The 17,009-nt window shown below is 27.4% G+C and overlaps 2 protein-coding genes across 2 annotated transcripts; both read right to left on the bottom strand.

Annotated features, from left to right (window-relative positions):
• Positions 1-4,242: 4,242 nt before the first annotated feature.
• On the bottom strand, positions 4,243-6,513 carry Phum_PHUM543110 (uncharacterized protein; the record flags this gene model as incomplete). The annotated part of the gene is made up of 4 exons (XM_002431670.1): positions 4,243-4,333; positions 4,672-4,719; positions 4,937-5,002; positions 6,458-6,513. 4 exons carry the CDS (start codon positions 6,511-6,513, stop codon positions 4,243-4,245), a joined length of 261 nt encoding a protein of 86 aa, XP_002431715.1.
• A 2,437-nt stretch (positions 6,514-8,950) lies between these two features.
• Phum_PHUM543100 (uncharacterized protein) lies at positions 8,951-12,011 on the bottom strand (the record flags this gene model as incomplete). The annotated part of the gene is made up of 5 exons (XM_002431669.1): positions 8,951-9,096; positions 10,142-10,260; positions 10,936-10,985; positions 11,533-11,623; positions 11,761-12,011. The coding sequence occupies 5 exons, from the start codon at positions 12,009-12,011 to the stop codon at positions 8,951-8,953; spliced, it is 657 nt and encodes a 218-aa protein (XP_002431714.1).
• Between the last annotated feature and the right edge of the window lie 4,998 nt (positions 12,012-17,009).

The raw sequence follows: 17,009 nt of genomic DNA, 5'->3' as shown, positions 1-17,009 counted from the left end.
TTTACAAATAATAATTAATTCATAAATTTTGATGGTTATTATTTTGGAAAATGTCAGTCGTTAATTTAAATTTATAGTCACAAAATATTTTTCCAGGTGATTCCAGAAGGACTCCTTAACTACGTAAAATTCAATACAACGCGGAGAAAAAGAAATTATAATTTTTTTTTGTTTTGAGAAATGATAAAAGGTTATTGAACTTTCTTAAAAAGAAACTGACCCGTTTGATAAGACGAAAAAGACGTAAAAGAAAATGTAAAGTTAACAAACTTTTCGGAGGGTGAAAAATTTATTTAAGGGATGAAAGAAAGAAGAATAAACGAGAATGTGGGAGTTTAGTTCTTTTTTTTCGGAGGGAGAGAAGAGGAGGAAGAGGGAGAGAAGGTTAAAGTTAATAAAAATGTTAATATAAATGAAATAAAATTACGCAGGAGCGTGTCGAGGATTGTTATTGAGGGACAAAATGATCAAATCGCGAGGGACGCAACGTGATTGGTTATTATTGTTATTTCGAGTCGACAAATTTAATTTCGTAAATTTTCTTTTTTTTTTTTTTTATATAAAAAAAAATCGGGTGACATGTTTTTAAAATTAAGGGATGGTTAAAGAGGAATGATGAAAAGGGAGGGTTTAAAAATAAATTTTTATTTTTTTTGCACAACACCTTGAGATGAAAATTTGTCGTCGTCTACGTCACTTAATTATTCACCTCCTTTTTTTTTCTCTTTCTCCTTTTTTTCATCCCTTTTTCTTAATAAAAAAAAAAAAAAATATTGTTAAGATTGACGTGTGAAAGAGTCAACAATTAAGGGTGGGTTGATAATGGTAAAGGGGGTGGCAGTAATTTTGAAATAAATAATTGAAAAAAAAAAGAAAGAAAAGAAATTTTGCAAAGAAAAAATTTTGTTCTTTTTATTTATAAATATTTTTATTGAGTTTTTTTTTTTTTTTTTATTGAATTGAAGTTATTGAAATTTTACCCTCCGATATCTATCTCTCTCTCTCTCTCTCTCTTTCTCCCTTTTTATTTTCTTCTCCCCTTTAGTTTTTCATTAAATTGACATATAAAAGGGAAAAATATGGACATTCCGCCAAGGTGGTTTTCTTTTTAATCCTTGAAACCGTATAAGCCATTTATAATTGTTATTGGTTATTCGAGCACACCTGTTACTACTATCCATATGTCAATAAAAAAAGGAATTTTACTTATAAAAGGAAACGGAAATGATATTTTTTTTTTAAATTTTATTTTATTTTATTTTACAGAATTAATTTAAAAAAAAAAAAATAGAAAAAAAAAGGAAAAAATCTCGTAAATGTTTGTTTGTTTTTGTTAATCGCGTTTAAAATCCGTTTATATAACTTTTCCAATATATTAACTCATTCTACTTTGTTTAACATAAATTGACGGGATTAACAAATTTGAACTTACCTACCAACCTACCTACCTACCTATCCGATAAAGTTTTTACAAAAAAAAAAAAAAAAAACTTATTCCTCGAAAATTGTTTAAAATAAACCAATTTATCTTAAATCTTTGTTCCATTTCTTCTTCTTCTTACTTCTTCTCCTCTACCTTCACCTCTACTTCCATCTACTACTACTTTATTTTCTATTTTTCTCCCCAGTTTAAAAAAAAGAATTTTCCACAAGAATTTTCTTTCCTTTTTTTTTTACTTGTTCGATTTTTATAAAAATAAATATTTTTACCATCATCATCATCATCATCATCAATAAACGATAAATTCGAAAAAGGCCTTTTAAGGGATTCGTCGGGAGGGTGGGCAGAGTAGTTAGTAGTAGAAGGACGCGGACGGACGGACGAACGAACGAAGAAAAGAATTTCCCGTCAACTTTTTTTTTCATTTTTTTTTTTTTTTTTTTTACTTTTCAGGTAGGGATACTAAATTAATCCCCATTAACATTCCATCCTCGCTTTCACATCTTTATTATTAAGACACATTTTGAATTTAATGTCGTGGTTCCACGTATTTATTTTATGGCGAAAGAAAAAATTTTTTTCTCTTTTTTTTTCCTTACCGCCACCGCTTTTTGGGAAAAAATCTCCTATCAAATAATATTGTCATTAAAAAAAAGAAAAGTTTCCTAAGATGATGATGATGATGATAGAATAGAAAGAGAGAGAGAGAGAGAGAAAAATACGAATCAAAATTTCAAAAAAAAAAAATTCGATGCGGTTTTTCAACTATAAAATTAAATTAATGTTCCAAAACAAATTAATTGTGGAAAAGAGAGAGGGAGGGAGGGGAGGGGGAAATAAAATTAAATAAAAGAAAAAGAGAGAGGGGGGAAGAAAAAAATAAAAAGAGAGAAAAGAGGGATTTATAAAAATTATTATTATTGTTACGCATAACCGGTTAAAAAATCAAACGACATCTATCGTCAAATTATTAATTAAAATTTTTTTTTTGCTATAAATAATTTTATAGACTATAAAAATTTAAATAGAATACGTTTTCTTTTTTTAAATTTTTACGAAACCGTTATAGCGAAATAAAAAAATTATAGTTTCAATTTATTGTGGTAGAAAAAAACAGAAAAAAAAGTACTTAAACCCCCCCCTTCCTTCCTCTCTCTCTTCTGCTTTCCTATCCACAAAGAAAAGGAAATTTAATAATAAAAAAAAGGAAAAAATATGTTTATGAGAGAAAAAGGAAAAAAAAAAAATAAGATCAAATTTCAAATGTAATTTTCTTCTTGTAAAGCACACAAGAGTCTGGTCCCTCGAGTGTCACTTGTGAATCCTCAAGAAAGTTGTACCAACGTCACCACCGCCATTACAATCACTACCATTACATTCCCCTCCTCCTCCACCGCCACCTGAATTTCAAATAAAATATTTAAACTTATCATAGAGGAGGAGGGGGGGAGGAAAAAAGGAAAAAAAAATCACGTTTGATCTTTATATTTACTTTTTCAATGAGTAAAATCTAAAACAATTTCAAAATCATTTTTCATGTTTTGAATACACGGAATGAATTTCAATAACAAAAAATTTTTTTTCCCCTTTTTCTCTTTTCCTCTTTTCCTCTTTTTCTTTCTTTCATTCTTTATTTATTTATTTATTTTTTTTTTTTTACAGGAAACGGAAAAATTCAGGTACGTGATTGAATCACTTTTTATTCTACACGAGGTGATAAAAAGAAAAAAAGATACAAACGATGAATTTAATTTTTTTTAAAAAATAAAAACAATTATTGTTAATATTAAAACTACGTTTCCTACGATTAAAATAAATTATTCTTATTATTATTATTATTAAAAAATCGGAATGAAATCTGGAGAAATAATTTCCGCTTGGAAAAATCTTTTTTTCTTTTTTCTTTTTTTTAATCAATTAATTAACGTGAAAAAAAAAGAAAAAAGTTTGAATTTGAATTGACGTCATGAAAATTTTCTTTTCTTATTACACGACAACAATTCTTCTTTTTTCTTCTTTTCTTTGTTTTTATTTTTTCTATCTCTCTCTCTCTCTCTCTCTCTCTCTCTCTTTATCTTTTTGTTCTTTGAAATTCTTTTCTTATCATCAACCTCCTCTTTTTTTTTTTTTTTAATTTTAAAAAAATTTCATGATGATTCGTTTATTTTTATAAAATTGAATGAATTCATTGTCATTACGTGCGTGAGTGCGTGGGTGCGCGTTTGCGAGTACTTTGAAAAAACAATTAAGAAAAAAAAATTATTTCATCCAAGCAGACGACAATCGTTGCGGTATAAAAACTTTGATTGATGCGAACGGAAAAAATTAATTTCAAATAATTTTATTATTATATGATGACGTCATAATAGCCGGAAGTGGTGGTGTACTCCTGTAATCCAGGTACTCGAAGCCTAGATATAGATGTTTTAAGAGCTGGGATTCTAGGATTGGATTTTTCACTTTAACTGTGCGTCCGCTAGAGGTAAATCTTCAACTTGGATGCCTTGTGGGAGCCCGAGGTAGCCAGGTTGAAAAGAGGAAAAGTCGGCCCAAAAGTCACCGAGTTGAGAGTTGTGGATTCAAATCCTGGGAGGCGGAGTTCAATTTCAGATCGTCCAAACAAGAACAGACCTGTACCTAAATAGGGAGATAAATGACCTAGCACTTTTTCGTAACATTGGGAATGCACCGACCCTTGTTCGAAGGGGTGAAACTGGGTACTTGATCCAAGAAAAGGAAAATACGGAGCTGCGATGTGACTGACTCTCGAAGGGAAAAAAGGGTAAGTACCGGAATTTTCCTCAGGTGGGATTTCCACTTTCGCGAGTGTGAACCTTAGAGTTCTGGCTTATTTTACTCATCGAAACGTTTTTTGAATTCCAGGTGTGCCAACTTAATACAACTTATTAAATTTTAAAATGAATTTATGAAAAAAAAAATTCACGTGCCGGACGGTCAAAAAGTTTTTTTTTTAAAAAAAAAAAAAAAAGGTGGGAGGAAGTAAAAAAAAGCGAAAAGTAGAAAGAGAGTAAGAGAAAGGGAGAGAGAGAAAGAAGGAGAAATGGAAAAATCCTCGCGTAAATTATTTATATATCGTCTGCTTTTGTAAAAAATAAAAATAATAAAAAAAAAGAAATTTTTTTTTATTTTTTTATTTTCTACCCTCAAACTTTTTGATGATTTTTTTTTTTTTTTTTTTTTTTACCTTCAATTAATTAAAAAATAAAAACGAGGTTAAGGGAACCTTTTTTTTTTGTTTTTCCATTATGTCCGACTCCCTGGAGAAAATAAAATAAAATAAAATAATTTCCTTTTTTTTCCTTCCATTTAATAACGGATAATGGAAATTTACTGTTAATTTTTTTTTCCCGTACTGGACAAATTTAAAATCACGCATGCACGCACACATACACGCACGGCGTTCGATTATATCAATTGGGTAAATATTCAAATGAAAAAAAAAAAAAACGGTCGTTTCGTCGTCATCATTCGTACCTTCGTATTTGACCTTTGAACTTAACCTTCGAAGGGATAAAATTTAATAAAGATTCAACTTCTAACCTTTGTAGACAAAAAAAAAAGGAAAAAAAAATTATTACCGTTATCAACCTCGGGCAGTTATCAGTTTATATTATTAGTCTATTAGTCTATTATTGTTATTAGTCTATTAAATTTCTCTCACTCTTTCTCTCTCTCTATCTCTTTTTATTTTACAAATTTTTGGAATAAATTTAAACGTTTTCGTTTTTCCAGGAAAGACAAATAAAAGAAAGTGATTTTAAAAAAAATTAAATTAAATTATTACAGCGGTTAAATTATTATTATTATTGCTAAACAAACAAACGTAAAAAAAGAAAAAGAAGAAAAAAAATTTATTTTAAAAAAAAAGTAATAAGAAAATACTTGAAGCGGTTAAAGACAAAGAATTCGAAAAGGAAACAAAGGAAAAGAAGTAAAAAAAAAAAAAAAAACGAGAGCGACGTTATAAAAAAAAAAAAATGCATTGTAATGTTGTTTAATAACCTCATCAAAAGGAAAACGAGTCTCTTGGGGGCTTTACGTTGTTAAAGAATCCTTCCTTTGATAATTTTATATTGTTTATAACAAAAAAAAAAGGTAAAAAAACAATTGTCAAGTACGTAAAACACTTGTTTAAAGTAGTAGTAATAGTAGTAGTAGTAAAAAAAAAATTTTATTGCGACAAAAAAGAAAACAAAGGAAAAAAATTTTTTTTCCTTTGATTTATTTATTAAAAAAAAAATTTTTCTTTTTTTTTTTTTATCAACAGATGATGAAATGTCAAAAAAAACTTCTACCATATTAACTCGCTTGAAAAAATTAATAATTTATTTATTTTTTTTCCTTTGAATTTTTCCTTTTTTTTTTACTCGAGGAAAAGTCAAAAATCATCCTTTCGATAATTAAACTTTTTTTTTTTTTCAAAGTCATCAATTTTTTTTTTTTGTTTGTTTGTTTTTATTTTGATTTTATAGGGAGAGGGAGAGAAAGAAAAAGGGTAAGAATGAGAAGTAAAATTACAAAATACACGTGTAAGAGAGAGAGAGAGAGAGAGAGAGAGAGAGAGAGAGAGAGAGAAAGAAGAAGAAATACGTTTTTTAGGATTTTGTTTATAACCCATTTAAAAAAAAAAAACAAAATCGTTGTAATTTTGTTGTTGTTTTTGTTGTTTTTTTTTTCTCCTGTACAAAAAATAAATCTACCGTATAATATTCATTCACTTTCAACCCTCAAAAACAATTTTAAATAATAAAGTAATTTTTAACAAAAAAAAAAAAAGGGGTTGAGAAAACGGTTTAGGAAGAGAGAAAGAAAAAAAAAGGTTTTCATAACAAACCGACCAACAAAAGCTTTTACTAATTAAAGAGTAAAAATTGAAAAACATAAACAGAAGGGGTAAGTAAGTGAGTGGAAATGGTAGAAAAATGAGAAAAACCTCCTACGGTAGCGTTTATTACGTCATTAAACTCTCTACCCTTCCCCTCCCCTCCTCCTCACTTTTCTTCCATTTTTAAAGCTCCCCTATCCTCCCCGTTTGGGCTCCCACGTAGCATCCTCTCCTGTCATCGTTCGTCTCTTCGAGCTCTACCCTTAAATTCTTTGACCACCACGATATTAATTACAACTCATTTGTTTCTTGTTACGCTCATGATGAGAAAACATAAAGAAAGAGAGAGAAGAAAGAGAAAAGGAAAAACTGTTGCACAAAATTGAAAAATATATTATTATTATTAATCCTGTTTTATTTTGAAATTTTTCGATTTTTTTTTTTTTTAATTTATTTCAAATCCTTTCTTTTGCCCCCTTTCCCCCTCCCCCATTATCCCCGAAATTTTTAGTTTTAGTTTTTCTTTTTAAGCCCTTCAGTTATAAAATTTAATAAACAAGAATTTAAGGATTTATTTGTTTTAGTCAAAATGAAAAAAGATAATGAAGAATTCATAATATTATAAACACAGATGGCGTTGGATGGAGTTGAGAACAAAGATGGCGCTGGAAATGGAATGGTTGACATGCGTTTGCATCATGTCGACTAATTTTTATTAATTTTAATAGTTTTTTTTAAAAATTTAGTTATAAATTATATATCAAAAGTTTTGTTATTTAGTCTAGTTTATTATTATATAATTAGTTTTTTACATTATTTAGTAATAACTAAATTATTTCAAATTTACATCTGCAAATAGTCGACGTTCCATGTGACAAAAGGAAGCGTGGGTAATAAAAAAAACCCTTAGAAGATGCCTTAGTATATTTGATTGTTACTGGTAAGTACCTCATTTTAAATCTTGAATTTCACTTGCAAAAATGTTAGGTTAACATAAAAATGATGCAAATTTTCCAAAAACAGTTTGAAAATTTTACATTTATTTGGTTAATTGTAAGTAATTTAACAAATGTCTTTTTCATCTCATCATAAAAAACAAGATGTTGAAGTAATTTAATAAAAATATTTATTAATAATGATTAATTTGATATATTAACTTGGTGTACAAATTTCAATACTCTAATCTTTAAGGGTTAATTTATTGATTGTAGGTTGTTTTAAACCTTTTCTTGAGTTAGTTTATTTCATTACAACATAGTTTATCATAGAGATAGTGTAATACTCCCTATAAGTCTGTATCAAAATCAGGAAAAATTAATACAAGGAATAGTGAAAAGGCACAACAGACTCCATTTAATAATTGTACATCTCTTGAGCTGATTATAAGTAGTCGAACTAAATACTCTTATCATACTAAATGAAAATAAAGTTAGTTCGATAAAAATACTTGGTATTAATTAATTTCTTGTATCAAGTGGATGTTAAATCTTTGTAATCCTCATTTTAAGTGTGAATCCATTGATTGTACATTACTTTAACCCTTTTATTAAGTTGGTTTGTTTCATTATAACATATTTTCCCTTATGTTTAGTTTAAAATTCTCTTTAATTTCAATTAAGATTAGAAAAATTCTGAACTGCCTTCAGATTACTTAAGTTTATATGGGTACAAAATTGTAATTTGCATACTGTAATTGTATATGTGTACTGTGCATACATTAAGGATGGAATGCATGAGGGAAAATTATGAAAAGGGGGAAATGGTAGGAAAATTAAGTATTGAAGTAGTTTTGAGGAAAAAGTCATATGATAACTGATTGATTATTGTGATATAGCAAAATGAGAACAAGGTAAGGCAGAACCAAGATGGTCTCAGTGAGACTCATAAGAATTGTTGTTAGGTTATAACAAGATGAAATCTATTCATCAGGCATGCAGCATCACTGATATTCAAGCATTTATTCCCCTTAGGGATGAGCGGGTAGAAACCTGGAATAAATGTTGAAAAAGTTCCAATAAACATTAAGACAAATTGTCGCGATTATGAGTGAAAATAATAATAATAATAATAATAATAATAATAATAATGATGATGATGAAAAAAAAAAGAAATTTTAATTTCTTTTTTCTCCCCATTTTTTTCCATTAGTCGTCGTCTTCGTCGTCCTTTTCCCTTTCCTACTTCCTCCCCCCCCCCAAAAAAAAAAAGAAAGAAAAAAAATTTAATCTTTATAAAAAATGACGTCACGTTCGAGTAAAAAATTTTCTTTTTTTTATAATTATAAACGTTTAAAATTAGTGAAAAATATTTGGCTTTAGTTCGGTTAATTTTATTTTAAATTAAATTTGTTGCGGTTCAGCTTCGTCATCGTCATCGTCATAATCATCACCTTTGGTTTGAAAATTATTAAAATTTTAACATGTGTATCGTACACACACACACACCCAGGCACACGCACACACACACACACACACACACACACCCAGGCACACGCACACACACACACACACACACACACCCAGGCACACGCACACACACACACACACACACACACCCAGGCACACGCACACACACACACACACACACACACTATAATTTCGCGTCGCGTTTGATATACTAAAAAGAACGAAATTTTTTTTTTTTGGGGGGGGGTTGGTGAATATTCATTTTTTTCGACATTTTATGACGTTATCAGAACAGGAGCAAATTTTAATAAATTCACAAACGTCAGATAATATTACAAAGTTAAAATTAATAAAATCTCTGTCTGTAACATCAAACAAATACCTTGGAGCTACTAATTTCAGACCTACTTAGAAAATATGGCGGTTTATATTATGTTCCGCCATTTTGTTTTGATTTTTAAAAAATTCTTTTTTTATTTTATATGTAATAAAATTAAAAAACAAACAAACAAACAACAGAAAAAAAAAATTTTACGCGAGAATTTAAAAAAAAATTTTTTTTTTTGAAGTGAAAAGTTTTTAAAAAATCCGATAGATGTCGCATTAATCAAAACAAAACTTTTCATTTACTTAACCAAACCTGGTTAAAAACGCAGAATTTGGTTTTTTTTTTTTTTTTTTTTTTTTTTTTTTTTTTTTAAATGGAGGAAATTTTTATATTTGCTAGCGTTTACGTTGATCTATTAGTTAAACACCAGAATTTTAAATATTTATATAAATATAAATAAAATTGAATAATTAATACGGGGACTCGGAATTGAATGAAGGGAAGACAACAAAAAAAAAAAGATGGAGGAAGGGAGAGAAAAAAAATAAAAAGAAAGAAAAAAAAAGTTAAATATTTATTTAAATTAAGAAATTAATTTAAATAAATTAATATTTAATTACTTATGTAATCTAATTTAATCGAAAGGTCTTTCTTTGCTTTTGCGATAGTTTAAATAAACCATAGCAAACCGCACACGGTAACCGACTAATTTTCATTTTTTTTTCTTTTTTTTTTTTAAATATTAATTTTAGATTTTTTTTTTCGTTTTTCTTCGCTTTTTAACCGCGACTGCGTTGTTATTAAATTTTGTAACTCATCCAATTTTTTTCTTTCTCTCTCTCTCTTCTTTCATCACGTTAAAATGTCACACCTTTTTCTTTTTTTTTAAAGTCGTTAAAAAAGAAAAGAAAAAAAAAATTAAGGAAAGAGAGAGAGAGGTAGAAATCCCAAAAGAATAAAATTATTAAATCAATTTTTCATATTCAACCGTAATAATAATAATGATAATAATAAAAAAGGTGTTAAGAAAAATAAGCAGAAGAAGGAAAAAAAAAAAAAATTTAAAGAACCAGAAGAATTTTTTTCATTTAAAAACAACGTTTTTTACTCCCCCCACTCACCTGCTCTCCCCTCGCCCCCCTCATTCATTTTATTCATATACGTAAATCTTTGTGTTTGTTTGTATAAAGGGAACCGAAATAAGCCAATACAACCTCGGGCATAAACTGCAATTGAATTCCTGTCAGGGAACCTTTTTCATTTTATCCTTTTTTTTCCACATCCTTTTCTCTTCATTTTTCCCTTCTTTTATCCTTTCATCCATCCTTTTTCCCATTTTCCTTTCTTCTGCTTCTTCTTCTTCTCGAGAGAATTTAGCCTTGCATTATTTTTTTTTTTAACCAGAGGGTTGTTTACGTAGCGACAACACTCGGGAAACAAAAACACCAAATTTTATTTTTATATTTTTAAATTTTTTAAATAATTTTCATCCTTTTAACCCCCCCCCCAAACTCTCTCTCTCCTCAAAAATAAAATTTTTTTGATTTTAAAAATTTAAAAAAAATCGTTTCGAACGAGAACAGACGATTTTAAAAAAAATGATTTATGTAGTTCAAGGTCGTTGTGTGTGTGTATACGATTCGTGTCTTATATCGGGGGGGGATGGTTTGGACTCCCCATAAAAATAATATCGACAACACGCGATTTTTATTTAAAATTTTTATAACTTATTAAAAAAATAAATAAACAATTAAAAAAAAAGAAAAAAAGGAAAAAGGGTCGTGACGGAAAACTTTTTTTATTTTTTTTTTCAAGTTCACGAATAAAATGAAATGAAAATTTTCAAAAATTTAAAACGGAGGGGGGGAGCGCGTAAAGTTTTAAAACATTTAAAAAAAAAAAAATTTGTTTTTACCCTTCTTGTCCTTTGGTCCCTCTGTTGTCGGCTCTCCTTTTTCTTTTCTTCTTATCCAACACTAACTTTTTTGTCTCTTTTCTCTCTCTCTCTCTCTTGGCAAAATTTTTTTTTTTTTTTTTTTTTTAAATTTTATTCATTAATATAATAATAATAATAATAATAATAATAATAATAATTATTATTATTATTATTATTATTATTATTATCATTATTATTATTATTATTATTATTATTATTATTATTATTATTATTATTATTATTATTATTATTATTACTATAAGAAAACGGTCAAAATCTTCTGATAATGTTGTTATTGTTTTCAACTTTTAATTATGAAACCTTTTTAAATGGTCATAATGTATAATCCGCTTAAAAAGTTTCAATAACTTTTATTTACATTTAACGAAAATTTTCAAAAGAAAAGGGTTCGTTACCGCCGCCATGAAGAAGAAGAAAAAGATAAAGAATCGGCGGTGGTGGTGATGGTTGTTGCGTGTGCGTAAATGTTAAAAAAAAAAAAAAAAAACAATTTCTTTTCACGAGATCTCGACTTTCCTTCTTTTTTTTTTTTTTAAATGAAAAAAATACAAAAACCACCGATGATGGATCGTGCACGGTGGTTTTATACCTCTGCCGTGCCCCCTCTTCCACCTCCGCTTTCTCCTTTTTCTCTTTAAAAAAAATTCTAGTAAAAGATGAAATCATAAATTACGTCACCCTACCTTGGCAAACGTCATTGATTCACTTTCTCCCTTTTTTTTTTTTTCTTACCCTCAGCTTCTTCATCTCTTCCTCTTAAGGTTAGTTACTTTAGCCTAATACCTCCACGCCGATTCTTCTTCTTTTTTTTCATCCCGATCATCTTTCACTTTTTCCATACCGTATTTGAAACTTTTTTGTGTAATTTTTCTTTCGTTTTTTTTCCCCCATTTGGTGGTAACATGTAAATAAGTCTTGTTCGAAAAGTTTTTAAATAATTTTCTTTTTTTTTCTAGGTTTTGTAATTCAGTAATGGTAAATTTAAATCCGAGTAATGTGATCAGTCTTGAGTCGGCAAGGAAAACGTCAGCCATTTTATTCTTTTCAACAACAAATTGATTTTAAGGTAAAAAAAATTTTCTTTTCTTTTTTTTTTTTGTGAAATTAGTCTGTCGGAGTAAGAAGAGGAATGGTTGATTTTGAAATTCTTGAAATCTTTTCTGTCTTTTGAGTTTTTCTCTTCGCACACACAAACAAACAAACAAAAATTAATTTCCTTCCGCTTTTTTTTTTTTTGATTAATTAATGACGCCACAATAGAATAAGAAAAGCAAAAAAAAAAAATTTGGCTTGCGTGAAAAAATAAGAGAGTGAAATTTACTGCACGTGCGTGGGGAGGAGGAGGGGGGAGGAAAGAAAAACAAATTTTTACGTTATTATTAAAATAAATAATATTTATTAATAATTACGTAATACGACAAACGGAAAATTTCTTTCGTTGCGTAAAAGAAAGCCATTTGCCATTTTTTATAAGACTTAGAGAAAAAAGATTTTAATGAAAAGCTTAACCTAAGGTAGATTTTCTTTTTTTTTTCTTTTTATTCTCTTTAAAAATTGGAGAAAAAAATTTTCTTTTTTTTTTTTTTTTTTTTACGTTTTACGCCATTTACACACAGAGTTGTTGGAAAATTCGAGAGTAATTTTTTGGAAAATTTATAACTCCTCCCTCCCTCCTTCCTTCCTCCCCTTTTTTTTTCTTTTTTTATCTTAACCTTTTTGCCGTTGGCCATGTTTTCGTTTTCTCGTACCTTTTTTTTTTTCTTGCGAATTCACTTATTTTATTTTATGACCCATTTAATTTTTTTTTTTTATGAAAAGAAAAACAAACGACGATAAGAGTAAAAAAAAATTTAAATCTTTTATTTATTGTTAATTATGTCGATTAACTATTTCCGGTTTTAAGAAAAACAAAAAGATTTTATTTTTTCCGAAAAAAAATCTTTCGGTTGTTGTTTTAATATTACTTTCTTATTCGATAACGATATGAAAATTATTAATTTTCCATATGCGAAAATAATATTAATAATAATGATAGTAATAATAATAATAATTGGGTGTCTTTATGTTGTATACGTGATCGTTGTTTGACAACCCCACAGCTCCCCATTTTTTTAATAAAGTTTAAAAACTTAAAACCGCATTTTTCATATCTTCAAGCTTAAATTCACTCCGGGAGTTGTTTATTTTCCTAATACTTTTTTTCTCTCTCTCTCTCTCTCTCTCTTCCTCTTTTTTCCTCTTCACGTAATCAATCTTAATTTTAAAATTTTATAATATTAAAATATTATTTCATCATATTACTAAAAAAAAAAAAAAAAAAAATGAGGAAAAATTTACTGTAACTTATTTTTAATGTTTTCCAAAAAAAAAAAAAAAGTTTTCTCATTTATTGAATGCGTGAGTGCGTATATGGGAGGGAGGGCGGGGGTGGGGAGTGCGTGTGAACTGTTTTCTTTAAAAAAATTTTTTTTTTCATTTCCATTTTTCCTACTCTCCAAAAAAAATAAAAAATAAAAGAGGCGATTATTGGGCGTAACGCGTTTTTGATTAATAAACATAATAAAAAAAAAAGTAAATAAACAGGAAAATTTAAGTTTTCCAAAAAAAAAAAAAAGAAAGGAAAATTCTTTTTCCAGAGTACAATACATTTTCCTCTTTTAAGGAAGATACGCGCAGAATTTTTTAAAAAAATGCTATGCTGGAAAGTAATAAGTAATAAAAATTACGTAATAATTAATTATTATTAAATTCCATTTAGGGTTCATTAAACAAATCTTGGGGGGCATTGATCTAAAAAAAAAAAAAAATGAAATGAACGACAAGAATTTTGATTATTAAAACGTATTCACTCTTATGTGTGGTAAGGAATGACATAAAATAAGGGTGCGATTTAACCCCCTTCCTTATTATGTGATTGAAAAAATGGGTAAATGGAATGTCAAGGGTGGGAATTGATAAAGAGAGGATTCGCGATAAAGTTTATTCAATTACGATCAAATAAAATTCCGGTTCCATTGTTTTCCTTTGTTTAAAAAGAATAAAAAAGAAAAAAAAAACAAACAAACAAATCGATGTATGTAAAATCGTTATTCGTATCATCATTAAAAAAAAAAACAAACGGGGCACTAAATAAATTAAATTTATCATATTAATAAAAATATTCTTTTTCGTCTATTCGCCATATTGATGACGTAATTTTTTTTTTAACGGTGAATTTTAATAGAGATTTATTTAAAAAGAAAAAGAAAAGTTTTAGGTTTGTTTAGGTAACATAAACGAAATTATTATCAACAGGCGATAATCAAAAATTAAAAACAACAAACAAACGACAAAGACGAAAAAATTATTATTATTATTATTATTATTATTATTATTATTATTATTATTATTATTATTTTAATATAATCGAATAAAACGTAATTGACAAAAGTCACGGTAGAATGAAAAAAAAAAAAAAAAAAAAAAAAACTTTTAAATAAAAAAAAATAAAATTTTTTTTTTTATTGTTATAATAAAAAAACACGAAAATGCAAACAAGAAAAACAAACGACAAACGACAGACAGGACGGCCTGGCACCTTTGTAACTTTCTAATTATTTAAAATAAAAAAAAAAAAAAAACGAAAAATTTGTTTACGTAATAAAACAAAAGACGCGAAACGATTCTAATAATCTTTTAATAGAATGATGCTTAAACAAAAATTGTTATCAGCAAAATATTCCAGAATTTTTTCCAGCATAGAATTCTTTAAAACACACACACGCAAAATTGAATTCCGACGATGGAAACAATTTTTTTTTTTTTTTGCAAAAAACATTTCATATTGCACGTACACAAACGAAATCCCGCAAACCCTCGGGAACTTACCGTGCATCATTTTTATTACAACATAAAGTACCAAAAACTCCCACACTCCTTCCCCCCATCGTAAGGGCCTAAGTAGTAGTCAAAAAAAGAGGAAAAAAAAAAGACAAAAAACTTAAAAATATGAAAACCATTTTCTTGATTACATCTTTTCTTAAAAGAAACAAACAAACGGTCATAAACAAACGTAAACACGTACGAATTCTCCAAAAAAAAAAAAAAAATTACTTTTTCTTACCTGGAGAGAAAAAAAAAACCCATTTAATATTAGTATTATTATTATTATTTTGTTTAAATAAAACATTTTTTTTTTACGGTGCCGCATAACAAAGGTTTTTTTTAAAATCCCAATCTGATAAGACCATCTCCTGATAAGAACAAAAAAACATTTTTGGAAAAAAAAAATTATCGTCCAATAATTATTAGAGAGCATTAAACTAATCAATTTCATTTATTTAGGTATCGATAAAAAAATTTTTTTTTTCTTTTCGAAAACGAATCAAAAAGAAAAACTTTTTAAATATTACCGGGAGGAAGGGGGGAGGGGCAGGAAATTAAAAAAAATTTTTTTCTGTTGCTATTATCGAATAAAAAAAAAAAAGAGAGGAGGTAGTAAAAGAAAAGGAGGGGAAAAAACGAAAAATTGATTTTTCCTGGACGATAATAACAAAAGAATAAAATGGAGAGTCCCCTTACCCACCCCCGTCTCCCACTTTCCCTTTCCTAAGGTTTTTTATTCTATTTTTTTTTTTTTTCCTTTCATTTCCTGTTTAATTTTTTTGTTGTTGTTTGTTTGTTTATCTTACTCTATGACTTTTTTTTTTTTTTTAAATTTTCTTATTTGATTTTTATCACTTTTAAATATTATCACATCATCATCATTATTATTATAATATTTTTTCAAAGCGAATGCAAACGAAAAAAAAAAAAAAGAAATTAAATTTTGTTTTCGCTTCATTGACCATTATTATTATTATCACTACTATTTTTTTTTTATAGCGCTATAAAATGTTTATAATTTTTTTTTTACAAATGACTTTCATTTAGTTTTTTTTTTTTTGAAAACGTTTTCGTCGGATTTTTCTTGAAGTAAATAATATCGAGTTCATAAAAACAATAAAAAAAAAAAAAATTTTCTAATCGGAATAAATTAGTGCCACGTTTTATTTTTATTTTTTTCATATGAATCGTGGCGTAAGATTTTTATACTTTTCAAAATGCTAAAAATCAAATTAATTTTTTGAAAGAAAAAAAAATTATAAATTTTATGTTTTGATAACCAAATTTTTAAAAAAAATTTTTGTCTTAATGGTGGCAGGCACTAAAACGTCATTTTATTAAAAAATATCTCGAATTATTTCTTTATCGATTTGTAAAAATTTCGATATATCGAAACGTAAAAAAAGATTCGTTTTTCCAAATTAAAAAAAAAAAAACGTATAATAATATTAAATTTTTAGTTATCAATCGATTTTTATTTATTTATTGATACGTATTCATTTACACATATTTACACGTGGTAGTGATAGTAGTAATAGTGGTAGCGGTGGTGGTGGTGGTGGTAATTGCAGTAATAGTAATAGTGATAACAGATAATATTATCATTTTATTTTTACCGTTACAATTTAAATAATTTCTTTTACAAAGCGACAATTTTTTTTTTTTAAAGTTTTTCATTTATTTACATAATCGTTTAACGTGTAACAATCGATCATTAATTATTTTTACGTAATCTTAAATTTAATTATTATTATTACTATTATTATCATTATCATTATTTGGTCCTTTTCAACCTTATTGTGATAACCTATACACACGCGCGTTTATTATTGTTATTACTATTATTACATACTTGTGAGATAGAGAGAGAGAAAAAAAACGTTCGTTGTAATTTTATTTATTTTATTTTGTTTTGTTTAAAATATATTTTAATAATATTAATACTAATAATAATAATAATATTAAAAATGTTTCAGGGGGATTCACCGTCGCCACTGCTGAATGTGAAGAAGATCAAGGATTCGAATTAACGCCAGGAAGCAAGAAAATCAATCAGATGCTGTACATGGATGATTTGAAACTATATTCGAAGAGTTAAGAGATTGAAGAAAATGTTACATACTGTGCAATCATTCTCCCTGACAAAACATGAAATTTGGTCTGGAGAA

Source organism: Pediculus humanus, genomic scaffold, assembly GCF_000006295.1.
Source record: "Pediculus humanus corporis 1103172108290 genomic scaffold, whole genome shotgun sequence".
Taxonomy (NCBI): Eukaryota; Metazoa; Arthropoda; class Insecta; order Psocodea; family Pediculidae; genus Pediculus; species Pediculus humanus.
Note: the sequence above shows the minus strand (reverse complement) of the source record. Positions and strands in the feature narration are given on the sequence as shown.